Raw genomic sequence first — 23964 nt, forward strand, 5'->3', positions numbered from 1 at the left:
ATTGATCAGTGGTCTTTGATCAATGGTCATGAGAATTTGCATAATTATGATTAAGGAACTGACCTCCCAGCCCATTGTTCCTTCAGTGGGCTGGTTTCAGTCATTATGCGAATGTACAGTTTATAAGATTTGGGGAAACCTGCAGTCAGCTGAGACTGAAGAAGACACTTGGATGAGTGACGAAACGTTTCTCCCACAAAACGCTACGTCCAGATGAACAGAATCAACTTTTGGAGAATTACTTTCCTGGATGATTGAGAATGCATCAAGAAATTCACAAATACTTATGATTTCAGAGTGCATGGATCATTGCAGAATAGTTTGGCCAAATGAAACCAAAAACAAGCGAGGCCTCTGAAGCAATTATTGGCAAAGCAAGGCACATTAATTTATATAGCTCGATTCAAACACAACAATAATTTAAAGTGATTTACAAGAAGAATTAAAACAACTTATTTTCTTTTTAGAAAAGAAAATATATAGATTAAGAATAAGTAGAAAAAAAAAAGATCCATCCATTCCCTTTTGCTCCTTTGCAGTTAAACAACAAACAACAAACTGATCTGGATGATTTTACTTCAGAAATATTTTAAAGATTGCTGAAAGATTTAAAAAACTTGACAGTAGTATGGGTGATGAAATTATGCTAATTCAAAAGGATTAGGACATAGTTTTATCCCCAAAATAAACCAAATAGTGCTGAAAATGTTGATAACCTGTGAGTTTTGGATTGAGTTATTTCCTTAACTATGAATGAAAAAAAATCAGTCCGTCAGATAAATCTCTAGGTTAAAGAAAAACAACTTTATTTGCAGTAATGTCATACCATTGCTAATAGTAACTGTTAGTGTAGTTAGTCAAATGACCAGTAGTCGGTGCTATCACCGTCAAGTCAATATTTATTGACCGCCACTTTTAGGCGAAGAAGATAATGATGCCCCTGCTGCTTCTGCTGTTCAGCTAGCGGTAATAGACACGGCATAAGTGACATTAAGAATGTAACACTCCATCATTTTATATTTTTAAATCACTAAAAAAAAAGCTTTAATTGGTGTGTTAATTGTTGTTTTTTGGAGGGCGCATGCGCGCGGCTTATCGCTTCAGTGAGCCAGCGCATCCTCACATCTAACGCTAGCATCTCCCTCTAGCACAGCCTGTCAGTACAAGTCAGTTAAAGGAAACATGGATTTGGTCAAAAACAGAACTTTGCACCCACATCTCCGCGACGACGAGGCTCTGGTGGTGGAAAACGCCATCCGGCTGGCCATAGACTCTGTGATAAACGTTTTGTACGGCGTAAACAGCGCCAAGAATTACGAGTATGAGCGGATGGTGGCCGACAGGGACAAAGAGATCCAGCGCCTGGAGTGCAGACTGACAGAGATGGAGCACGAACTGCAGGTGCTGCGCCGGCAGGGATGCACTTGCGGGCTGTTCAAGAACGAGCACAGCCTCGGCAGGTCCCGGAGCTCCGGTGACCGGCAGAAGGGAGATCAGAGCGACTTTGATCCGGGATGCGTTGACACCGAGCTGACAGCGGAGCAGCAGGACTGTGAGACGAGTTTATCGTGTAAGTAAACACGAGCGTCACTTCTGGCTTTGCAGGTTTAGGCTGGTGACAAATTACAGCCGGTCAGCTGTTGCCTTGAGTGTTCCCTTTGTTAGACCCACTACAGGCCACTAGTTCACAAGAAGATGAGAAGTAATGTCTTTGACAATTCATAATTGCCTGTAAAGTCCTCGGGATCATTGACCCCGAAACGCTTCCAATCCCGACTGTCTGATTGGGATTTGAACTGAGAGAAGTTTTGTTGGAATTGCTCCATGAAGGAAAGTAGATGAGAATATTAAAATGAAGAAAAAGAAAACTGATCTTCCCAAAGGCCAATGGCCAAGTCCTTTTACCCCTGCACTTCATTTGTCAGGGCAGGCTAGAAAAGAGCAGCTAGTGGATGCTGTGCAGATAAATCAATTAAAAAAAATAATCTACCCTGGATGGTATGTGGTGCGCTCCTGCCTCTCTTCACCTTCGCAATCTTCTCTTGCAGTAGGCTGAATATATGTTGTCCCCCTCCCCCCTCCCCCACCCCCCTCTCTCTCATTGCCACCCACCACCTTATTACAGAACATTTCTATAATTTCCTCTAAGATTTTGTCTGCTGTTGAGGACAGGAGTCTGTGACCTCTATGTCAAGCACCGGTTATGCAATCTATATGAGACTTGCTATAATGTCAAGGGGCCATCCTGGGCTTTCTATTCATGCCATATTCATGGGGGTTACATTTGCAGTCCATACTTAGGGTGGCTGTAATTCTGGAGGTAGAGCAGGCAGTGTTACTGCTGTTAAGAGAGGGGGTGGAGGAAGGCTAGACATTATAGCAGGAAGGAGAAAGCTCAGAGGAAGATGTATGAGCTTCTGACCCCCTCTCCATTATATGGAAAATTGTTTAATGTAGGGCTCTGAAGTTTTTAGGCATTATGATAACTAGAAGGGGAAACTAGAACCTTTCCAGTGGAATTCATACACACCCAGTCCCACACACACAAGCTAAGAGTTTGAGTTCTTCCTTTATGCTGTTGATTTATATAATTAATATATAGAATAGAATAGAATAGAATTCAACTTTATTTATATACTAAAAGTGCACTAAATCCTATGTCTCCTGTCTTCATCAATTCACTTTCAGCCATACTGAAGTTGGGCAGATATTATTTTATTTATTTTTTTTAGCATGAAACCGAAAAACAGGGCAATGCTAGCCACGGCCACCAACCATGTAGTCAGCCAGGTTTTAGAAGAAGAAAAAACAGAGCCCACAGACCACAGGGAGGTGCTCATTTCTGAAGGTAGCATTAATACCATACTGAAATTGGGTTGAAATTGTTTTTAATATGACACCTGAAAAAACTACCGGCGGCCACAACTACCAAACAAGTGGTTATAAACTGAAACTAGGCAACCGGGTTTGAGAAAAGGAAAAAACAAAAAATCAGAGCACACAAACAAGTGGGAGGTGCTCATCAACAAGACTGCCATGGAAAGATGATTCCCTTCACAGGCTGGTGTCCTTTCTGACAATTTCAGAGCCCTAGCTTACACATTTTGCCCTTTTCAGGCTCCTCAAAGGCATGTCCTCCTCTCAGCTCTCATCTTCTCGCTCTCATGTCTGGTCCTCCTCCACCTCATCTCCTGAAGTATTATTCCACTTCACAGTTTTGAGTAAAACCATTTCTCACTGAGCCCTGAGATTTTTTTAAAATATATATAGAACATGAAAATCCATTGTAGTGAGTAATGATTTACGCATATCAGAAAATTGAGTGATTTTTCTATAAAAGTTGGAGTATATCAGGGAAAAGGTGCCTGTTATTGTCATTTCAAGCTCTTGTTTTTAATGCTAAACTCTACTCACACTGAGTTGCATGTTTCATAATTTACATGAATCCATAGTTGTGTTATAAGCCCCCCAGTTCATCTTCTGTGTAAAAGAAGCTGTTGTAGCTCCTCCCTCTTTAAGCAATACTGCCTTTTGATTGGTTGCATCTAGAAAACACAGTGTTTGAACGACTTGAGTACATGTGACTGTGGATATTATGGAAATATAACACACAAAATAAGCCTTTCTTTTGTTTGTTTCCTTTCTTTACAGTGGGTTTTTTTGCAAGACCCCCCTCACACGTTTCCTCCCACAGCCAGGAGTCAGCTCTTCCATCTTCCCCCAGCAGAATGGTCCTGGAGCACAGCTGCACCTCCCGCTCCTCCGAGGTTTCGGGTATAACGGAGTCAGCCAGAAATATGCCAACATCTCCCAGCAGCCTCGTGGTCAAACAAGAGCCATGTGACGTCGACACAGTCTTAATCAAGTGGGAGATGAATGAACATCAGCAGAGCACGGGCAGTCCGTGTCAGGACAAAGAGAGTCTCAGTGTAAAAAGTAATGCACTCTGCATTTAATTTATTCACATTAATATTCTCAGCACTGGAAAAGCAAATCCTCTACTTCTCTTTGTTTTGCTGTTTGCACAAATGAGAAATATTATATAAATATAGGGCACGCTGTTAAGGCTTTTTGGTCACTTAATCATAGGTCAGTCCACAGACTGCTGCCACTGTTGACTTTCTGTAAGATTCTGATGAAATTCAGCATTTTTTTTCCACCCGGTCCTGTCACATGGTGCCGTTGGGGGAAAACGACTCGTCTGTTTTAACAACGCTAAACTCATCAGTATCACTGTTTTCTAACTGACCCATCAAACACTGAAGATCTAACATGGAAGTCTGGTTTTGGAATCTAGCAACAGAGAAGCTTGAAAATAAATACAGCCAAAGGAAAAAACACTGTAATTAAATACAATCATAGTAAAAATAATATCAACATTGTAGTGGTACGACTAAAAATATGTTCATCTCTTCTGATCCATGTAGAAAAAATGGAGACCAGAGAAGGAAGGACGTTCAGGGAGAAACCACAGGCAGACCCGGGCGGAGCTGCAATGACTGAGGCAGAGCACATGAGGTGAGTTGTATCAGAGAAACTAATGAGCTGATAATTCAGCGACGCCTCAGAGGGGATGCTAATACAGAAACATAATAATTATTTACTCGGGGACTTGATGATTTGTTGTATTTTTCTCTACAAAGTGTTGAAACCAAAGTGCTTGTTTTTGTCTAACTAGCAGTCAAAATGCAAAAGATTCAGTTTACTAAAAGAAAGAAAAGCAGCAGATTATTGATTCATCGTCACTGTGGGAGTGCAGACTGAAGTTCTCTACAACAGCAGCGTGCAGCCATCACCTTTAAACTCATCTGTTACTGAAAGTAACACTGTCAAGGCTGTAAAGGTGGTTGTGAGAGTTGGGCGCCTTTGATGTAATTGATTATAATTTAGTACTTGAACTTATGAACTCATTATTATAATTCCACGTCTCTTATATCTGTTTCAAATGAACATCTCTGGGGGAATATAGGGCAACCTCAGCGGTGCAGGAAATTAACACATACAGGGTGTTTCCTGTCTCAAAACGGGACTTAGTGGGATGATTACGCACGTAAGCACAGTTTCTCTGCGGGCAATGAGTTTGTGTTACCCTACTTAACCGAAGTCCGTGCCTCGTATCTTTTTTTTTTTTTTTGGCTTTCAATTTTAAAAAATGTTTAAAGGTAATTCCTTGAGACACTGATACAGGACTACAGCCTGGAGACTAACCAAGTAAACGCAGAGCACAAAAATTCCCAGGGTGTTTTTCAGTTGATTAATTTATAATATCTATTAGTTTAGAAGTGTCTAACAGAAATAATTTTGGTGTAAAATCTTGCTTTTTCAACCTTTTACCTCCTCAGGAACAAGAAGAAGAGCGTGCCAATGTCGGAGCTGCCAGAGGAAGCTCAGAGACTGAAGAGGGCAGCCTGGAGAGCAGCTTCCAGACGATATTATGCTCGAAAGATAGCTCGCCAGCAGGCAAACCCATCACGATCCAGCCCCTTCCCCCACATCGCAAACTCTCAGTATTCACAGCCCAGCTCTTTTGTGGATAAGAGGAGGAGGACACTGATATCGGAGCTACCCGAAGAGTCTCAGACGCTGCAAAGGGAAGCTTGGAGAGCCGCATCCAGGAGGTACTACGCTAGAAAAATCGCTCGGCACCAGACGGAGACGACACAGTACAGAAACCTGCTGGAGAACATAAACCCATCTGGAGACACGCAGGGACCCAACAGGGAAGGACCTCACATGAACACTGGAGGAATAATGTGCAGCTGATAGACAGCAGTTTTACATTTTAGATGTTTCTGTTCAGCAGATTGGAGGCTCCTTTTTACTGCGGTGTGAAGAATAATGAAATCTGACTGTTTGTGTTTTGGTGGCTTTGAATTAATAATGATGGGAATTGTCTCAGGTCTGAATAACATGAACCTGGTGTTTCAAATGAGTCATCTGTGCATTTCCTCAGTTCATGACCTCTTGATGATGTGTTAGGCAGCAGGATTCATCAGAATCCTAGTACTAGCAACATCGAACCTTCACATATCACACATCTCAAAAATATATCAAACAAAGAAATATTGGAAGAAATTGTCTTGATGTTCTTTAAAAATTATAAGTTAATCCGGCTCCTGTCATCCTTCTGCATCCCGGAATTTTTGGTGGAGTCATGCAGTCTCAGACTGTTATTGAAGTTAACCTTCATGAGATCAACTCTACATTGTGACCTGTCTCCCTTCATGTCAGCAATATTTGCATGTACAAAACTCTTACTGGAAAAGAGCCTGAATAAATGTATCATGAGGCAATATGCATAAATCCATGGCACTAACTAACATGGCAGAACAGCGCCCCTGGAGTGTAACATCTGTAACTACAGTGAGTGCATCAATAGTGGCTACAATTTTAGCTCAACATCTTTGATTTCAGTGTCGGGTAAAGAATTATTAGTTCAGACAATGCTGGTAAACTTTAAAGTGTATTTTTGGACTTTGTCAAATATTAAAAACACGATTACAAAAACTGTCGCTCCCCTTTTCCCGTTGAAATGAACTCTCATCAGTTTCTGGGTTGCACTTCAGTATTTGAAGCAGGCAGACAGGGTGAACACAGAAATGTTACATTTCTCATTTTGCAGTAAATGTGTACAATAAAACAAAGAGACAACGTTTCCATGTTTTTGTATTTATTTATTCTAGAATATTAAACACATTCGCAAACAATATCTGTCTGGTGTCCCAAAGTATACAGCACACAGAGCTGCAGTAAAGCAGCTTGTTTAATCTAGATAATAAGAATGGTGACACTGTACATGAATATCTTTCGATGTTCTGTAGTCGAGCCTCTGCCCCGGGGCTTCAATATTGTGGCTTTCAACGTGTCAACAAGGCGCTCCTCCTGCCCCCAGCTAAAAAAAAACAAAACAAGGTCTTGCAACAGAGATTTGTCACCGCGGAGCGTAAATATTACGCACAGCTGATCTTGCACAAATGCGGTTACTAGAGTATAGTATATGTCTGCGTGTATTCATCACAGTCTGAAATGTGAGCCGACTGACAGCTGCGGTGGCAACTGTTCACTGAGGACAGGCGTGCGTCCGGCTGCAGTTCCGCCTGCAGCTGCGGTGCTGAATAAAGGCTGTACTGGCTCACAGACGCGCTACTGTACCACCAGCACGCCCTGAGCGTCGATGCGGACCGTTTTCCCAGCCGATAACTGAAAGCTTTGTCGTTTCTAGTGAACAGTCGGCTTTTATCTCTATTTTTTCCCACTTCACAGCGCGGGGAGGACAGGGCTTCTCTTGTGTTGCTGCTGCCTGAGGCTGGATGTCTCAGTGAGGGGATGCGGGGTCTCTAACCCACTCGCGGCTTGCTCAGGTCTGGACATGCTGGGAGGCAAACGCCCATCCTAACTGTGGCTGTGTGCTGCTCTAAAAAGCGACGCAAGGAGCAGTCAGGTTAAATGAGGAACAAGTCTGTGCTTTAACGCTGTGTCGTGCTGGTCGCTGGCAGCAGGATTTGCATGAGGTTTATTTTGGGGGAAACAGCTTCAACCGTCGGCGCAGCAGGCTGATCCTCACACCAAAGGATTCACCGGATTTGGCTGCACGTTTTTTGTGCCTAAGGTTTCCATTTATTCTTATTTAAGGCCGCATGAAGGACCAAATCATAACTATACACGATTACTTTGGCGCACTGAATGGGAGCGCCTGTAGCTCAGGCTTTTGTCTGCTAGATAGCCCTTGTTGGTCAGACAGGCGCTCATCTAAATTTAAAAACATGTTCTACGGTGCTGTCAGTAATAACAAATGTATTTTTCAATAAATTATGTATTTAAATAAGTTAGATTAAAAAAATATTGTCGACAGTGCCATTGCGCATTTTGGAGCATCTTTCTGAATGCCCTTCACTTTTTTAGTAGACTTGAAATTGGACATTTTTAAAATGCAACTTTTAATTTGTATGTACATTTGGCAAATGTTGGTTATATTTAGGATTATATTTACCTTTTACGCTGGATACAATTTTCTTTTATACTCCTGTTGCCTCTTGAGAGCTCCCTGAGCATTTGGATACACCTGTGCACTTTTGGAGATGTCCATTTGGATTCGCGGCTCACTTTTGGCTTTGTTGGATTTTATTCACGTGAAAATATTTTTCTTCGGATTCTTTTGATCTAGTCCATAAGAAAAGGGTCCGTTTTACCAATTAATCCCACCAATGGAGTCTGTGTAGCTTCTCAGAGATGCTCCATGACTTGGCAAACGCACGAAAAGCAGCAGCAAGTTCCTAAGAGTTCAGTTGCGCACTCACGGACAATCCCTCTTCAGTATTAACTGTATGACTACTGGATGGACCAAAATAAGTTGAAACCATAGGGGTAGAACAGTATATTTCTGAGGAGGGGGCTTTACCTTTTAATGCCATTTTTTAAATTATTTTATAATGGGTTATTGGAGGTCATGTTTATTTAGGGCCCAAATGGCCATTTTTAGATTTGGGGGACTTTCTGGGCTTTTTAGAAATGATTTTGTCAAATTTGTTCACCCCTACATGAGCTACAGACATGGAAGTGTCCTTTTTGCAGGGATTGCTGGGAAGAAGAAGGAGGCTGTCGAGGTTGGGAGTTTGGAGAGGGAGGTATAGTTAGAGCCACTGTCTGAAAGGTAAGCAATCCTCTGTTCTGATGTGGCCAATGGTGCCTAATGTTGGCTGGAAGGCAAGTAGAGCCTCTATAGTCATTATTTAGACAGAGAAATTTAGGTTTTAAGATGTATTTTGGTGTTTTTACTGTATAATAGATCAGGGAGGGTCAGGGCATTATGGTGTGCAGTAACAAGGAAATATGGAGGGACTGCTAGGGGGAGCCAGAGCTGGGGCAAGAAGGCAGTGTGCCGGGCCTGGGCTGTTAGGAGAGGATGTTATTCTTGTAGAACTACTTACAAACACGGACGAGAACTCCGGATGGCCCTTCATTGTTGTATGTTCCTTATCAAAGTAGTTGTTTGGCTGTGTTGGCCACCAAGGGAGCACTTCCCCAGAGGAAAGCCCCACACAGGCTGAGCTCTGTGAAGGGAAAGTATCCTGTCATTTAACACGAATAAGTAGCACAAAAATAATCAGAATAAGCATTGAAAATGTAAGTGGCGTACATTAGGAATAATATTATTGGAGTTTATTGTGTAAATTTGCGCTAGCCTAGCATTGGTGACGTTATAGAAAACATTCAAGATGGCCTCTCCTCTGCTTGGAAACAGGTGAGAGCCGTCTGACGTTTCCTGATTACGTCACAAAGCTGCTTTGGTTACAAGGTGTCGCCAAATGTTTCTTTAAAAGTAAAAATAAATAAATAAATACAATTATTATAATTGTTCCTTTGCTGGTTTCTGCACAGACGCACATTAATGCAGAAGCTGAGTCACAACTACTGAATCACAGCTTTCTGTCAGCTCCTGAGAAGTGTGCAGCCTGCTGGCTGTAAGGGCCACGCTGCCACTCAGCACTGATTGGTTAACCCTTTCAGAAGGCTTTAACCTCAGGAGCTTTAGCTTCTCCACTTTGTTCACATTTAATTAGGAGTTTTATTAATTGTCCTAAACTTATATACTTAAATATGATTGAGTTTCTTCTTCAAATGACTATGAATATCTTAGAATGATGGAGACCACTTGCTAAGAAAAGGTCAAAGGTCAATATAAGATTAATTTCATTAACACAAAGGGTTAATTTAATGCCGCTAATAGAAGCACAGCAGTCGTGCTCTTTAATTGGTGCACAATTCACTGAGTTTGTTATTAATACAGCTCAGATTATACAAATGACTTCACATTTTGCTGTAGTATTAAATAATCAAAGCTTTAAAACTGCAGTTAACCCTTTCATTACCTTATTGCCTCGTGCAGTTTGTTGTATTATGTTGTGAAATGGGGCATCTTCTCCTCCAGATCACCTTCTGTGAAATTAAGGACACAGGTAGGAGACACAATACGACATCAGTGCAAATTTAGAAGGATTTAATTGCCATCAGATACCAAAAATGAAGCAGAATTGGCCTTTTATCAACGTCATGGTAGGAAAACAGAAACTGGAGGGACATTTACTGACAGAAAAAATGTATTTCAGCCAAAAAATGAAAAAACTAACCACTTAAAAATTGTAAATTCCTGAAAAAATGACATTTAAGAAAGCCTTATGAAGCTCTAAAATCATTCAACGTGATCTTCTAAGTGCAGGTTTCACAAGTACTTAGATTAGTCAGTCGTTCCCTGTTATTTTTGTTGATTACAAGCATTTAAACTGAACATTTAAAGTTATCCTAAAGCTAAAGGGTTAAAAGTGAGCGTCAGTGCTTTTAGTCCACAGTGGTGGTGCTGAAATCAGAAGGATGGTTGCTATGGGCGGTGTTTTTATTGTGGGCATATTACCGCCCCCCCCTGGTGGTCACGGGGATTTACAAAGACAGGAACAAGACCGTGCAGTGAGTGTGGGGCCTGTTTCCACTCGCTGCCTTCTAGTCACCACAGCGCCGCTGATGTGATTAGCTATATTAGTTTGAGATGACACGGCACCCAACAGGTCTTTTCTGACAATTACAGGAAAATGAGAGGGCTGAGCGTGCAGTCTTTGTAGAAAACACCCACATATAGTTCTGTTAATAACAACTGGACGTCATCAGCTCTTTACAGCAGTCAGTTTAAACTTTAAACTTCCACAATCTTCCTCTGAACTGAAGACTGAAAGCACTTCCAGAGAAGCTGCTGTTACACAATGAACGGGTTTGTCAGCTCAGTCGGCCGTGCCATGTTTGTTTTTGTTCCTGTACTGCGGCTGAAGAGCGTCTCTGTCCCGCCCTGAAGCTACTCCGGCTGTCTCGGTGCGCGTCCTGTTTGCCTCTGAGGAGCTATCTGCTCGGGCCATAGAAACACAGAGAGAGCAGCCTGGTGCTGAATGCAGCTGAAAGAGAGAGAAGCTGTTAACTCCTTCACTGCTGAAAACTGTAGCCAGCGAGGGACAAAAATCTGTTTACTTCCTGGTTCAGAATCAGTGTCATGAGACGTCTTTGTTGGATCCAAGTGTGCTGTCTGAATCTGTCTCTCTGTCTTTTGTTTCAGGAATCATCTTCATCAGGACCAGCATCCATATTTTCATTGTTCCAGTGTGAACTTGAAGGGAGGAAATTTGATGTAAGCTTCAGCAGCACCTTTGTGTCACTGTCGACACACAACAGTCCTCTGTCACGTTGGAAACTCTGTGAAACTGCCATGAAATGCTTGTTTTCTGTGGCTGTCACAGCACAGCGAGCGGCAGCTGTAAATAAATGCTGCTGTTAGATCTGCTTTTCTATCAAACAGCTGACACGTTAGACTTCTGCTACACCCAATTTGCCTGGTGAATCACAGCCAGGGGACATTTATTATTATTATTATGAATGAAGGATCCACACTAGGCTTCTATGACATAAATTATATTTCACTGCATTCTTTTGCAGTTTAGCATCACTTAAATGTGTTGATACAGCATTATATTTAATTAGTGTACTACAAATTGTTGACGGGTCAACCAGCATAATATCACCAACCATGATCGGGACATTTTATGTCTTTGCCTCAGACTGAAACAATAAGCTTTTTTCTTTATTAATATATTCATTAAATTTTACATGAATGTCATACATGGGAGCCTAAATATGTTTGTTTTATTAAAAGTAAAACTACTTAAAAAAAAAAATCCATCATAGTGGATATCAGTGAGAGCAGATATCCCTGCTCCACTCAGGTATGCAGCTTTGGTGATAACCACACAAGCACCACCCACTGGCTGTTGGTTTTGGTTGGGGACATAGCCAGTTAGACTGACTGTAAACTGAGGGAGCTACACAAGATAAACATGAACCATTTAGAACTGTGGATCATGCAAAGCTGCTCTGGTACAGGCTAAGAATAAGAGTGAAGTTGGAAATGAGCAGAATAATGAAAACATAATTCCTTATATTTGCCTTTTTAAATTTTGCATGTTCACCTTTTAGATCCATGGCTCATAGCCAGAAAGTTCTGCTAATAAAACAAGCACATTATGTCGATAACGTCCTCTCATGTCAGTCATATTGTAGTCAGTCTCATTATCAAGTGACACAAAGCCCACTGCAAACCAGGGTCGCTGGCCCTGAGAGGTTTGAAATCCTCTTCTTTAGCTAACTCAACAAAATAGATTGTGTTTTCTTATTTTTGTTTAAGAAAAATATTGAATGTACCAACTACAGATCAGGGAAATCTAAAGCAAAAGCACAAGAGTATATTTATGTCACAGTAAATTCAAAGAATGTAATAATCCAAATCTGAGGTTAAGCATGTACCCAAACTGACATTTTGATAGATGCACAGGATCGAAATGCATAAAACTAACCTAATCTCTAACTGTCACAGATCACGTCCCACTTCTTGACTCTGTGACCTCAGCACCTGCACCTCAGCCATGATGGATGAGGAGATCATCGAGGAGAAGGCCAAGCTCAAGCAGGGTCTGGTCAAAGTGCTTCAGTGTGTGGCCACCATCTCTTCAGCTGCTGCTGTAGTTAACCCCATCTTTGGTGTTGCCGGTTCCCTGATCCGGGTGGTGCTGCACCACATCGATGATGAAGACATTCGTACTCTGAAGCGCGAGTTTGCGTCAGTCAACCGAGGGCTGGACCAGCTCTCCCAGCTGAACCGCAGCACGCTTGTGCAGATCAAGAAGGAAACGCTGGACGGCCAGTACAATCAGGTTGAAGAGAACCTGAAGCACCAGTTCAGAAAGTTCATGGAGATGGTGGAGGCACGGCCGGAGCACCGCGAGCGCAAGAAAGACGACTTTGAGGAGAGTTACGCCAACGATCTGGGTGACCAGAACCTGCACACGCTGTACGACGGCGTGGTGGGGAAACGCAAGCTGTTCAGTAGACCCATCCTGGAGGTCTACTTGAAATACTCGCAAGGCGATCGCCAGACAATGGAGCGACTGTGCACGCGCCTCACCTACCTGTTCTGCATCGGGCTCATCGCCCTCATGGGGTACGCGGCCGTCATCGGAGACGACGAGGAGGGCCTGAGCGAGGAGTGGGCTGAGAAGATGGAGCACGTACAGGAGAAAATGCAGGAAGCTCTTAGCAGGTGCAAGTGAAGAACCGTGAAGAGTCGTCGTCTCTGCTTCATCAGTGCTTTTCTTCACTTTTCGGACTCGCCGGTCCACATTCCTTCTTTCATTTTCTCTCCCAATGACAACGTCTCCCTTCACTGCTTTAAAAGCCTGGTGATTGCTGCACATGTGAGCTGTGTGTGAGACGTGAGCCTGGCCCGTTTCCTGCTGCTTTGACATCGACTGGCTGATTCCTCAACTTAAAAAAAAAAATGTTACTGCAGTGGTTTCAGCTCATGGCAAGAAAAGATATATTAATCATCCATGGGTTCAGTATGCTGCGCTAAAGAAATTGCACACACATAATTATACAAAAAACATTAAAAAGTAAGTTTTTTTCATTCCAGGGCATCAAATACTCCCGTTCTCAGTTGCTCACACAAGGTGTGCCAGACTTTGCCAGATAGAAGACTTTAGTTCATGTCCTTCATTGGACATTTTTGCACTTGGCTTAGTTTAAGCAAAGTCCCTGTGGTTATTTATCTGGGACCAGTCTAACCTGATTTAAAAAAAAAAACACAAAACACTTTTAAAAAGTTTAACAACTTGACGGCAAAATAAGAAAAAGCTTTAAAAAGCTTTCCCTCCATTGAAGTTGCACATATGTCTCTGAAATTTCTGCTCAGGATTGTTTGAGCGCCGCAAAATATCAAATACAGCCCCCTACCCAGTGTGTTTAAATGTGACACTAAAGTGTCCTTTGCAAGTATCTGTATGTGACGTGTTGACAGTGAGTGCGCCGCCTCGTTATAGCTTTAACCAGTGCTCGTTCACATCTGCTCTGTCTCTGGGAGAGTCTGGTGGCTTTGTGGGAAAATGAACAGAAGCATTTTAAACCTTTGGAATGAGAACTGACTGTCAATGCATCAGCTCCATATTTAAACGTAATCTATTGCAGAGCTTTACATGCAGTCTATTCCAGCCAAATGCACTTTGTGAAAATATATTACACTACAAGAAAATCAGTGTGACGGCAGGAGAAACCAGCCTTCAGGTGAAAGAGTTCAACTAGAACTAGAGACAAGCATCTCAAAGCCTCATATCTATGAATCTAATAACCGACTACTGTGATATAATCCTTTATTGAATATAATCAATCGTGTCATCTTAAGAAAATTATCAAAATCTGTGCCACAAATGTGTCTGTCTTGTTCTTACGTTAAATTTATTTTACACTAAAGTGATGCTGCTGTGCTGAGTTCTTTATTTTCTTTCCCGAGTGCAGAAAATATTTGAAACATTAAGACACTACAGATTTTCCATGCAGCACTACACCTGCCAATAACGAGCACTTCACTGGAGCAAGAAGCACTGAATATGTCATTATTTACCATTTATGAGGTCAAATTAAGCAATGGCTGCAGTTCAGTTTCCCCAACCTGTAATACACACCTGTGGTATTTGAGTTTCTAACAGAGCTCTCGTTCTGTGCAGCTGTGCCACTCTTACTTTTCTATTTAATGTGCACTACAGCTTTTTAGCGATGCAGGAAATGCACCAAGTATGTAAGGAGATATCAGAGGGTTTCTTTGGTGGGAGGTTTTTAACATCTGTTGAGCCGTCATTTTCTTTAAGGCCATCCTGAGCAACTATGTATCATTTTTAGCGTTTTGTGTCCTTTCCTGTCTGAACAACAGTGCCTGAATGTCCCGTTTTTTTGTATTTTTATTAAGGGGTTTGTTTTAATGCAGTCTTTATGTTTTGAACAATTTCTCTTATTTTTCTAGAAAACTGGTGATGCCAAGAGTATCAGATGGTTGGTGGGTTTACTGCATTAGAACACAACGTCAGTTGTCACAGTGTTTGTTGGAAAAGTTATCCAGTAACACCTCAGTTAAAATTATTTTTTTAATATATATATATATATATATATATATATATATATACACATATATATATATATATATATATATACACATATATATATATATATATATATATATATATATATATATATATATATATATATATATATATATATATATATATATATACATACACTTTTCTCCTACTTTTTAAACACATAGACTCTGTTACAGACTGGTTTATGGTTCTGTTGCAGTTTGCCGCCATCTTGTTACAACACTATATGCTACATAAATATAGTTAAAATTCTGTTGATATTTTGGGAGATCATATCGCCCTCTTTTTTGGTATGCCCTGTATGTGAACATGTTGCCTTTTTGTTCTGCAAATTTGATGCCTGATTGTATATGCACCATAAATAAACAATCAATAATACTGACTTGGCATACTGAATTATTTAACAGCATTAAGAATAGATCGGTGTGTTTGTGATTAAGAAAAAGTCTATTTTCTTATGTTAAAAAGCTTCTGCCACTATGAAAGTGTGCGTGTAACTGAGTAATTCGCACATACAGGTGACCAGACTTCCCTTTATTTGTGGGACGCATCATTTTTTTTGTTAAAGCTCATCTGTTATCCTACATTTTGATTTGCTCTAACAGTCTCTTTTTGAGTTAACACTGCTGTGAAAAAAGCAGGTATGACTGACACGATCAGGTTAATCTGTCGCCCTCTACAGCCAAAGGGAGAACATTACAGGTCACCGCAGTGTCACAGGTTTTGCAGTTTACAGCAGAACATGATGGAAACTGTCAGTGCGCCCCAGGGCGGCTGTGGCTACACTGTAGCTTACCATCACCAGTGTGTGAATGTGTGTGTGAATGGGTGGATGATTGTGTATAGTGTAAAGCGCTTTGGGGTCCTTAGGACCAAGTAAAGCGCTATACAAATACAGACCATTTACCAAATGTCATAATAAAAGACAAAGCTACAATAAGACTAGAAACCTATTTATAACTGAATTAACCTATTTTCTGATATTCATGGATGGAACAGCAGATTTGCTGTATAAGACGCTCCTCTTTGTGCTGATTATATTTACTTGGAAGGTTGGCAAAGTTAGTCTTTTTGAGTCTCTGTTGGATGTAGGAGGACTTATCTGGCCTGCACAGAGCCCTGACCTTTTACCCAGTACTAGTCATCAGTACTGGATGTGATTTACTTTCTACAACAAGGTTCTGCAATCTGATGGAAAGCACTTCCAAAGTAGAAAAGGTTTGGAATTTATTTCAAATTTGGGTCATTTTTAGTTATTTCTTTTATTTCTTTTACTCTTTTGTAGTCTAAAAATGCTGAACTAGCCAAAGAACTGGTTTAGATGTGTAATAAATGTGGCATTTAAAATGTATAAACTAAGAAAATGTGTTGTGGGAACACAAATGTAATAAATTTAATGCCATTAAAAGAATGTTTTTGGTCCTAAAAATTAGATTTTAGATATATTGTTAAAGATATACAAAGAAAGGTCATTGCTCAGTTACATTAAGGTGTGTAGTGCACAAAACGAAATAAAAAAGATCAAAACTGAAAATAAAACGCTCTTTAGTAATGAATCTGTGACATGAATTATTGTTTTGTTCCAGTTTCTTTATTTTTTCCATTTTAGTGAATATTTTACTCTTTAATAATGCTGGCATTTTTTTTTTAAATGTATTTAACATTTTTTGAGTTTTTGTTATTTTGTCCAAATACATAAAATCAAAACCATCCATCAATCATCATCATCTCCTTACAAAACGTGTAAATTTCCCCGAAAACAAGTTATACCTCGTTTAATTTTAGCTATGAATAAGAACTTTGTTATTACGGTTCCTCTGTGCAGCAAAGAGAGGCGTAAACTGAAGTGCAGTTTACTCATTTGTACGCAAGAGGGCGTTAGTACTTTACTTGTGTCACCATTACACCTGTTTTCTCGGCGCTCCTTCAGGGTCCACGGAGTCATATCTGTGTATCAAAGCTGTCAGCCTAATAAAAGCTGTTTCCATTTTTAGAGGCCAAATAACTCTGCTGGAAAACCCGAAATTAATTTACAAACGAGTGAAAAAAAAATCGCTTCAGGTGAGGTAAGCAGGGCGCATCGCCGAGCTTAAGTCCCTCTGGTATGGCCCTCATGCATTATTATCCAGATGAACAGGTTTGACTCACAGCTCAGTGTTGGGGGATCAAAACAGGAAAATGCGCATTACGGGCATTTGCAGTGCGGATTACTGAGACACAAAGATTTTGAGGCGCTTACCTGCGCTGCAGATTAATGAGTGCTTGTGAACCACCGACGCACATCCTCCGTCATGTGATGGAGCTTTTTCTTCTCCCCTCTTCGTGACACGAGGTCCTTTCGAAGAATCTAAAGAAAATTTGTATTATTTGAAAATTGTAAGAGCTCTCCGTCACATAGCGAGTATGAATCCGTACATATGATGTTTTAGCCTCGGCGCTCAGGGCGCGTCGTGTGCGCACTGAAAAGGCGGGGGTGTGAGGTTTAATTTAATCTCAGCCTCATGAGAATGATGAAAAATGACAACATATGGTCTTTAGTTTATAAGAGATGTTTCACGGATGTATATAAATTTATGGCAAATCTGAACAGAAAATGATGACATAGTGATGCGCAGTAGTTCTAAAAATACACAGTGGGTAGTTGTCAGATTCCCCTCGCTGATTATTTAAAATATCCTTTACCGTGATAACATTTTCACAGCAGTATCAAAGCTCTTAAAGGCTCTGAGCATTGGGGTTTCTAAAACTGCAGAAGGTCAAATAAATTCGTTAATGATCCGAAAACGCGGTTGAGGTGAAAAGGAAAATCAGTGCATCGTATTCAGACGCTAAAGAGACAAAAGACAACAGTTTTTCGATCGTCTTACCTCAACTTCTGGATCATTTTCACAGCAGCTGAGGCATAAAATGGTGAAATATCTGCGACAAGTGTGCACGAACGCTGCCCCAGAACAAGAAGAAGAAGAAGAAGAAGAAACGCCCACTAGAAAAACAGTTTGATTAATTTCCGTTTTGTTGAAGAAGTTAAACCTTCCAGTCATGGTGACCTGACTGAAAAGAAAATGGACCCACCACACATTTCACCCTGCGCAGTTTTGCGCTCTCCTCCTCCTCTCTCTCTTTCCATCTATCTCTCCTTCTCGCGCGCTCTCTCCCCCTTTGCAGGCATTCAATGCGCATCTCCGCTCTCAGTCCGGTTTTGGACCCTTCTCAGCAGTGCATGAGAGAACCGTGGGAATTTTCTCAAACTTGAAGGGGGGAAACGTGTCTGCAGCTGTTGGAGCTTATCAGCCGCGAAGAAGCAGTAGAAGCATTTCATTCAGGTACAGAAAAAAACACTGTTACTATAAGAATGTCATGAATGTTTATCTTCCTCCCTCATCCCAAGGGTTAACATGCTCCAAGGTGTGTCCGATCCTCTGAGGGGATTTGCGCGTAAAAAGATCCACGTTGCGCATTTCTTTTGAGCGCGCATGGCAGATAGAAATGGTTCACTTCGGGCACATGGAATTCCCATCCTTAGAATATTTACTTAAACCTTGTTGTTCATAGTTGGTATCTTATTGCGCTCATGTTTGTCTTTATTAATACAACAAATTACGAGGCCTTTTAAAATGTAAACAAAATGAATGATGATTTGTCGCCGGTTGTCGGTGACGCAGATTCGAGTTCAGACACAAATAGCGTGTGAACTGGGATTGCACAGTAATTTATACATGTCAGACTGAAAGATGAAAGGTTTTTAAACATGGTTTGGCCTTGATCTGCGAATCTAAAACGAGTCAGAGCCAAGGGCATCTTCTCATCCAGGCCCCCATTTTGTTCACATGACATCATCATCTACATCCTTTTGGATGCGTAGTTTAAAAAATGAAATGTAATCCAAGGACATAATGGTGCCCATCAGAGCAGGATTAAGACGCAATGTGACCAAAAAACAAAACAAAACACCAAACCATGCTCTAAAAATACTGAATTTCATCTTGAACTCAGATTTCTGACATCGCATCTCTCCTCCACTTCTGAAAGAGTCTTTGACATAAGATTAAATAATAATAATAATTCAGTGGCATATTTTTAAAATAACAAGCATTCAGCAATGTCATTTGACTTGTTTGTCAGAAAATGTGTATTTATAGCATCAAATTGATCTTTTCTACTATTTACAAAATAAATATAGAGAGTTGGCTTTAATATATTTAGAAAAAAGGTCCTTACCAGTATGGAGCAACACAGTATTAAACTGTAGAGCATCACTGCTCTTAAATTCAGTGTACACACTACAATTACTAATCAGGTAAAGTTAAAGCTTTTATTTTAAAGCAACACCAGTGTCCTTCATTTTCACACACATGCAGTTCAGTTGAGCTTTGTTCCTGCAACATCTGTTGTCTTAATATTAAATGCAGATACAGAAGTGGCTTTCAAAGTAAGGACCAGGGACCCCCAGGGGTCTGCAACAAATTGCTAACAAATCTGGAAATTGATTTTCTATAAATAATATGCCAACAAACTTAATGTGTCAAATAGTGTGTTCTGACCAACACAAAGCTTCACTTTGCATTGGACCATTTTGCGCTCCATAATTATTCTCATCTAACAGCCAGTGGGGGAACCAACGCCTTTAAAAGTACAGCCAACAGCTGGAACAGTAACATTTCCAGAAGTTAGAAATGTTCTGTACTCTTCTGCAAGCTACCTCCCTTTTCTGCTCTCTTTATAAAAAGGGAAGTTGGATCATATTTCTATTTTTAATTCTTGGTAAATCCAGGTTATGAAACCATAACAGTCTGAAGAGAATTATTTGCTGAAGCTGGATTTTTTTCATCTAAGCAAGCCGTTCAACAACTTTTGGTCTGAACAGTTAAATTTATTTTTATTTATATAGTGCCATATCACAACATATGTAAACATGTGTGCAGAGTGCAAAATGTAGAATCCCACGCTTAATTGGTGCTTGGATTTTTCCATCCTTTCTCCCTTGGCCCTTTCTCTCTTCCAAAGGACTCATTGCACAACAAAAGGAACTTTTCATTCACAGTGTGGGAATTTTTCAGAAAACTAACAAAAAAACTGGAAAAGTATTTTCATGGTGCAGAGATTTATATTCAGACCTTACTCCATCTAATCTTTGACTACTGGACTACCAGTTAAATAATCTGAGAGACACTTTACGGTTTCATGGCAAAGTCTGAGAAATGACCACTTTCTCCTCATCCTAATGAAGATCATAGATGGAAAGATATTATGAGGGAATTTTTTGTATGATTATGATAACAGCATAAAGAATCATCGCTTAATTTCTACGTTTCTATCTATGTTTGACATATTTTGCTTCTCTGTATCCCAGAACATGACTAATCCACTGGAGAAGGTTGTGGCTCAGAAGAAGGAGGCCATTGAGGCAGTGATGGATATGTTTCAGAGGGGGGCCGAGGTGCTGGCCAGTGCTGTGGGTGAGCTCTTTCCTCTTTGCGAGGCTGCTGCTCCTGTCCTGCGTCTGGCCTTAGATAATGTTCAGAGCAAAGAGGTCTTCTATGTCAAAGAACAGTTCCTGACAGTAAAGAACAAACTCGATGTGCTCTCGAGTCAGCTGGAAGACATAGACTGTGAGCTCAAGAAGGGAAGACTGGACTCCCAGTACTTCTCTGTTGAGGAGAACATTCGGAACCAGTTTAGGAAGTATATGGATATACTGGAAGCAAAAGAGCAGTTTAGGGAGGTGAAGAAGAGACTTTTTTTGGAACACTTTGCCAAAACTAGAGGAGAGAAGAACCTGCTTGTGCTCTGTGATGCTCTCATGGGGACTAACTGCTTTGGAGAGCCCATTTTAGATGTGGTAGAAAGGTAAATTGTTCCATTTTGTCACATTTATGCTTCTGGATTTACAAATCACCACTGCACATTTCTGTGGATGGGATGTCAGATGAAAGTATGATGAAACTGCTCTTCTGTGTTGTAGGTATGTGGCACGGAACCGCCGCCTTCTGGAAGATTTCTGTGTTCGGATGAAGGAGCTTCTCTGCTTGGGTCTGATTGCTCTTCTGGGTCACTGTGCCTTAACACAGGGCCAAGAAGAAGAGCAGGAAAAAATCCAAGAGTGGAGCAGCAAAATTGAAGAAGTTGAATCCAGGATGAAGTCAGCCATTGAGTCTTGCATTGCTGCTTTCCCAGAACAAGCAAAATTAGACACCGAACGCCTCCTGAAGGAAAACCACGAAGAGAATCTTCAGGATTCAACTCAGCAGCTTTTAGAGTTCTTGGTGAAAAAGTACGACTGGGTCAGCTGGTCAGTGCGGCTGATCAACCATTCAAGCAGCACCTATCGAAACTGGCGAGCAGGGGAGCATTTTCACCATGTGGCAGGGCAGAACTGGTTCGAAGTGCTCCAGGTGAACAACATCAACCTGGTGGTGTCCTACAGCACCAAACCGCAGCCTGTGCCCCACGACTGTATCAGGCAGGTGATGGAGGGTCAGGGGAAGAAGGGAAATGCCCCAGCTGTGGTGGAGGTGTTGGAGAAGCAGCTGTGCGGGTTTGTTGTTCATGCAGTCAGTCGTCACAAGGAGTCCGCGGCTGCGTGGAGCTTTCCGGAAGACTGTCATTACTGGGAGAGGCACAAGAATGTGGCTGTGTGTGTGCACTCAGAGTAAAGCTGCTAGATAATCCAGGTTTTAAGATTTTAAGGCAGAAAGGTTTATCCGAATGAAGACACTTAACATTTTTGTTGCTGAAAGAAAAATTGATGATACACTGCATTGATCATCAGATAATTTATATTAACACCGATCACACAAACGAAGCATTTTCAGGTATTAAGCCCAGACCTAATGCATTAGTAGTAATACATTTAAGGGGTGAAGAGATAAAAAAATTAAGTTGAAAATATTACAAAGCACTTTTGTTGGCAAATAATTATGTTGCTTCTATGCAAACTGAAATGGACCAACATCTCTGACTGAAACTACATTTAATACAACAATTCTTTTAATTTCAGCTGTAGGGTTTGTTTGTAGTGACAGCGGACTGAATCAAACTGACACTGTTGCACTTATTTTTAACATTCATTTTGTGAATGGAAAGTTTAATAAATGTGAAAGATTTCAGAATGCAGCTTATGTTTTAAAATCTTCCTTTTTAGTCTAGAGGTGTTTTTTTCTGAACGAGTTATGCCATAGTTTTACAGTAAAGCCCATTTGAGAACAGAATTGATTTGACACTCCTACATTAGAGCTACACATGACTGGATCAGTGCTCTGCGTACGCCATCACCCAAACCGACACGTTAGAATCAATATTGGAAAACATCCGATCAATGCAGCTCGTTCAGAAAACTTGGTTTCACGTTTTAATGTTTTGTTAAAATAATATAACCACAAATGCACTTGCAGAGCTGCGCGAGCTCTTAGATACTCTCGGATATTTTCTACATAAATTTAGTTATAGCTCTTTAAAATCACTTGCATATTACAAACTGTATTGCTACATGTCTATCCATAATGCTAACAGTTTACTTCAAAAGCATTTTACCTCAGCTGCATGCAGTAATAACAACGTCTCCCTTGAGAAACGGCTTCTCTACCTACTTACAGCTTTCAGGAGATGGTTTTGCTGAGGCTGCATCTACAGCTCTCTGCTCCCTTTTTGTCCGTGCTCAGCAGGCTGGCCTACATAACCCTGACAGGGAGCGGAGAGGTTACTTTTTCAGGCGTGAAAAACAAGAGGCTTGGAGGTTGGAGACACGACAATGTGCCTTGTGTTCTAAACACAGTGAAAGCCCTCGATGTCGAGCCAGACGCACACTGCCGTCCAGTGCTCTGCCTAAAAATAATAACACGAGTTAACTGCTTCACATCATTTATGTTTTATGTATCATTTCACCTATCTCAATGCAATTTACTTCCTCTGTTAGGTATTCTTCCTGACATTAAATATTCAGTTGTTTTGTCTGAAATTTAAAAATCAACCAAAGATTTTCCCAGGAAATTTTTATGAACTCTGTTTCTTTTTTTTAAAATCCACAGCATTTAGATAAAAACTATTGCTTGCTTAAACCGCATCTGCTTTGTTACTCATACCAAACCATCTTAACAAAATTAGTGGATAATGAATGGCTAGCATGTCTTTTTATGCTTTATGATAATTAATGAGTAAAAACAAAAAGCAAATGGATGTGTAAACACGTGTAATCTAATATCTGTCTCCTTTTTCTTGTATAAATGTGATTTATGTAGCACTGTTAGTGCCTGTGCCCATTAAACCGAAGCAGTGCACCCTCAGCAACGCAGACTCTGGCTAATTTAATTGATATTTACACATAAGTCAGCATTTCCTGACCGCAGCTCTGCTTTGATAGTCCATGAATAACCTTTGGCTGAGCTAATATCCTGCAGACGAGCAGCAAAGTGCTTGACTTAGCAGGATGGTATCAGTCATAATGCTCAGAGTAGGTGCAGCGCGGGTGGAGATGCCCTTCATGTCATATCTCAGTGGATCTGCAGGGTCTTTAGCTGCGCGGCTTGTGTGTCGTAAATCAAGCCTGTCAGAATCCATCAAGCGCTGTTCCTAAGACCCAGTGCAGTGCAGCAGGAAGTAGACTGTGTTCAAAGGAAAACAACTGATAATTCAGCTGATCAAATTGATGTATGTAAAAAAAGCTAATTAAAAAATTACGTATAGAAAAGCCTAATTAAAACTATTTCAGAGACTGTTAGGGTGCAGACTGTGGGGGAGGAAACATCAGACAAGATCAGAACTAAAATAAAATCAAAAATAAGTCAAGTTTCTCCCCTCAACAAAAAAATAAAATAAAATAATATCCAGAAGTAAAAGTAAAGTAGAGACAGACGAGTACTCCAATGTGACCTATGTAAGAGGATTCAATTCTGTGATGAGTGTTTTTCCCAATATCAGGGCTTCATGAAGTCAACATGAAGAAACTTATTCA

General features: G+C 40.7%; 3 protein-coding genes and 1 long non-coding RNA gene across 4 annotated transcripts; 3 read left to right on the forward strand and 1 right to left on the reverse strand.

Moving 5' to 3' along the window:
• Positions 1-902: 902 nt before the first annotated feature.
• LOC146378343 (uncharacterized) lies at positions 903-6655 on the forward strand. The gene is made up of 4 exons (XM_084944360.1): positions 903-1570; positions 3652-3936; positions 4428-4518; positions 5343-6655. The coding sequence occupies exons 1-4, from the start codon at positions 1183-1185 to the stop codon at positions 5761-5763; spliced, it is 1185 nt and encodes a 394-aa protein (XP_084800486.1). The 5' UTR covers positions 903-1182; the 3' UTR covers positions 5764-6655.
• On the reverse strand, positions 6654-18005 carry LOC146378344 (uncharacterized). The gene is made up of 4 exons (XR_014801681.1): positions 17885-18005; positions 17257-17364; positions 9870-9936; positions 6654-9050 (listed from the first exon to the last, which is right to left on the reverse strand). It is a non-coding gene; the product is annotated as an uncharacterized LOC146378344 (long non-coding RNA).
• On the forward strand, positions 8572-14874 carry rpz (rapunzel). The gene is made up of 3 exons (XM_084944361.1): positions 8572-8650; positions 11096-11167; positions 12407-14874. The coding sequence occupies exon 3, from the start codon at positions 12456-12458 to the stop codon at positions 13137-13139; it is 684 nt and encodes a 227-aa protein (XP_084800487.1). The 5' UTR covers positions 8572-8650; positions 11096-11167; positions 12407-12455; the 3' UTR covers positions 13140-14874.
• A 229-nt stretch (positions 18006-18234) lies between the features above and the next one.
• LOC146378346 (protein rapunzel-like) lies at positions 18235-23296 on the forward strand. Its single transcript, XM_084944358.1, has 3 exons — positions 18235-18340; positions 20368-20864; positions 20980-23296. The coding sequence occupies exons 2-3, from the start codon at positions 20371-20373 to the stop codon at positions 21668-21670; spliced, it is 1185 nt and encodes a 394-aa protein (XP_084800484.1). The 5' UTR covers positions 18235-18340; positions 20368-20370; the 3' UTR covers positions 21671-23296.
• Positions 23297-23964: the final 668 nt, after the last annotated feature.

This window comes from Perissodus microlepis, chromosome 11 (genome assembly GCF_051167445.1).
Source record: "Perissodus microlepis isolate ML-2025 ecotype Zambia chromosome 11, ASM5116744v1, whole genome shotgun sequence".
In the NCBI taxonomy this organism is placed as follows: Eukaryota; Metazoa; Chordata; class Actinopteri; order Cichliformes; family Cichlidae; genus Perissodus; species Perissodus microlepis.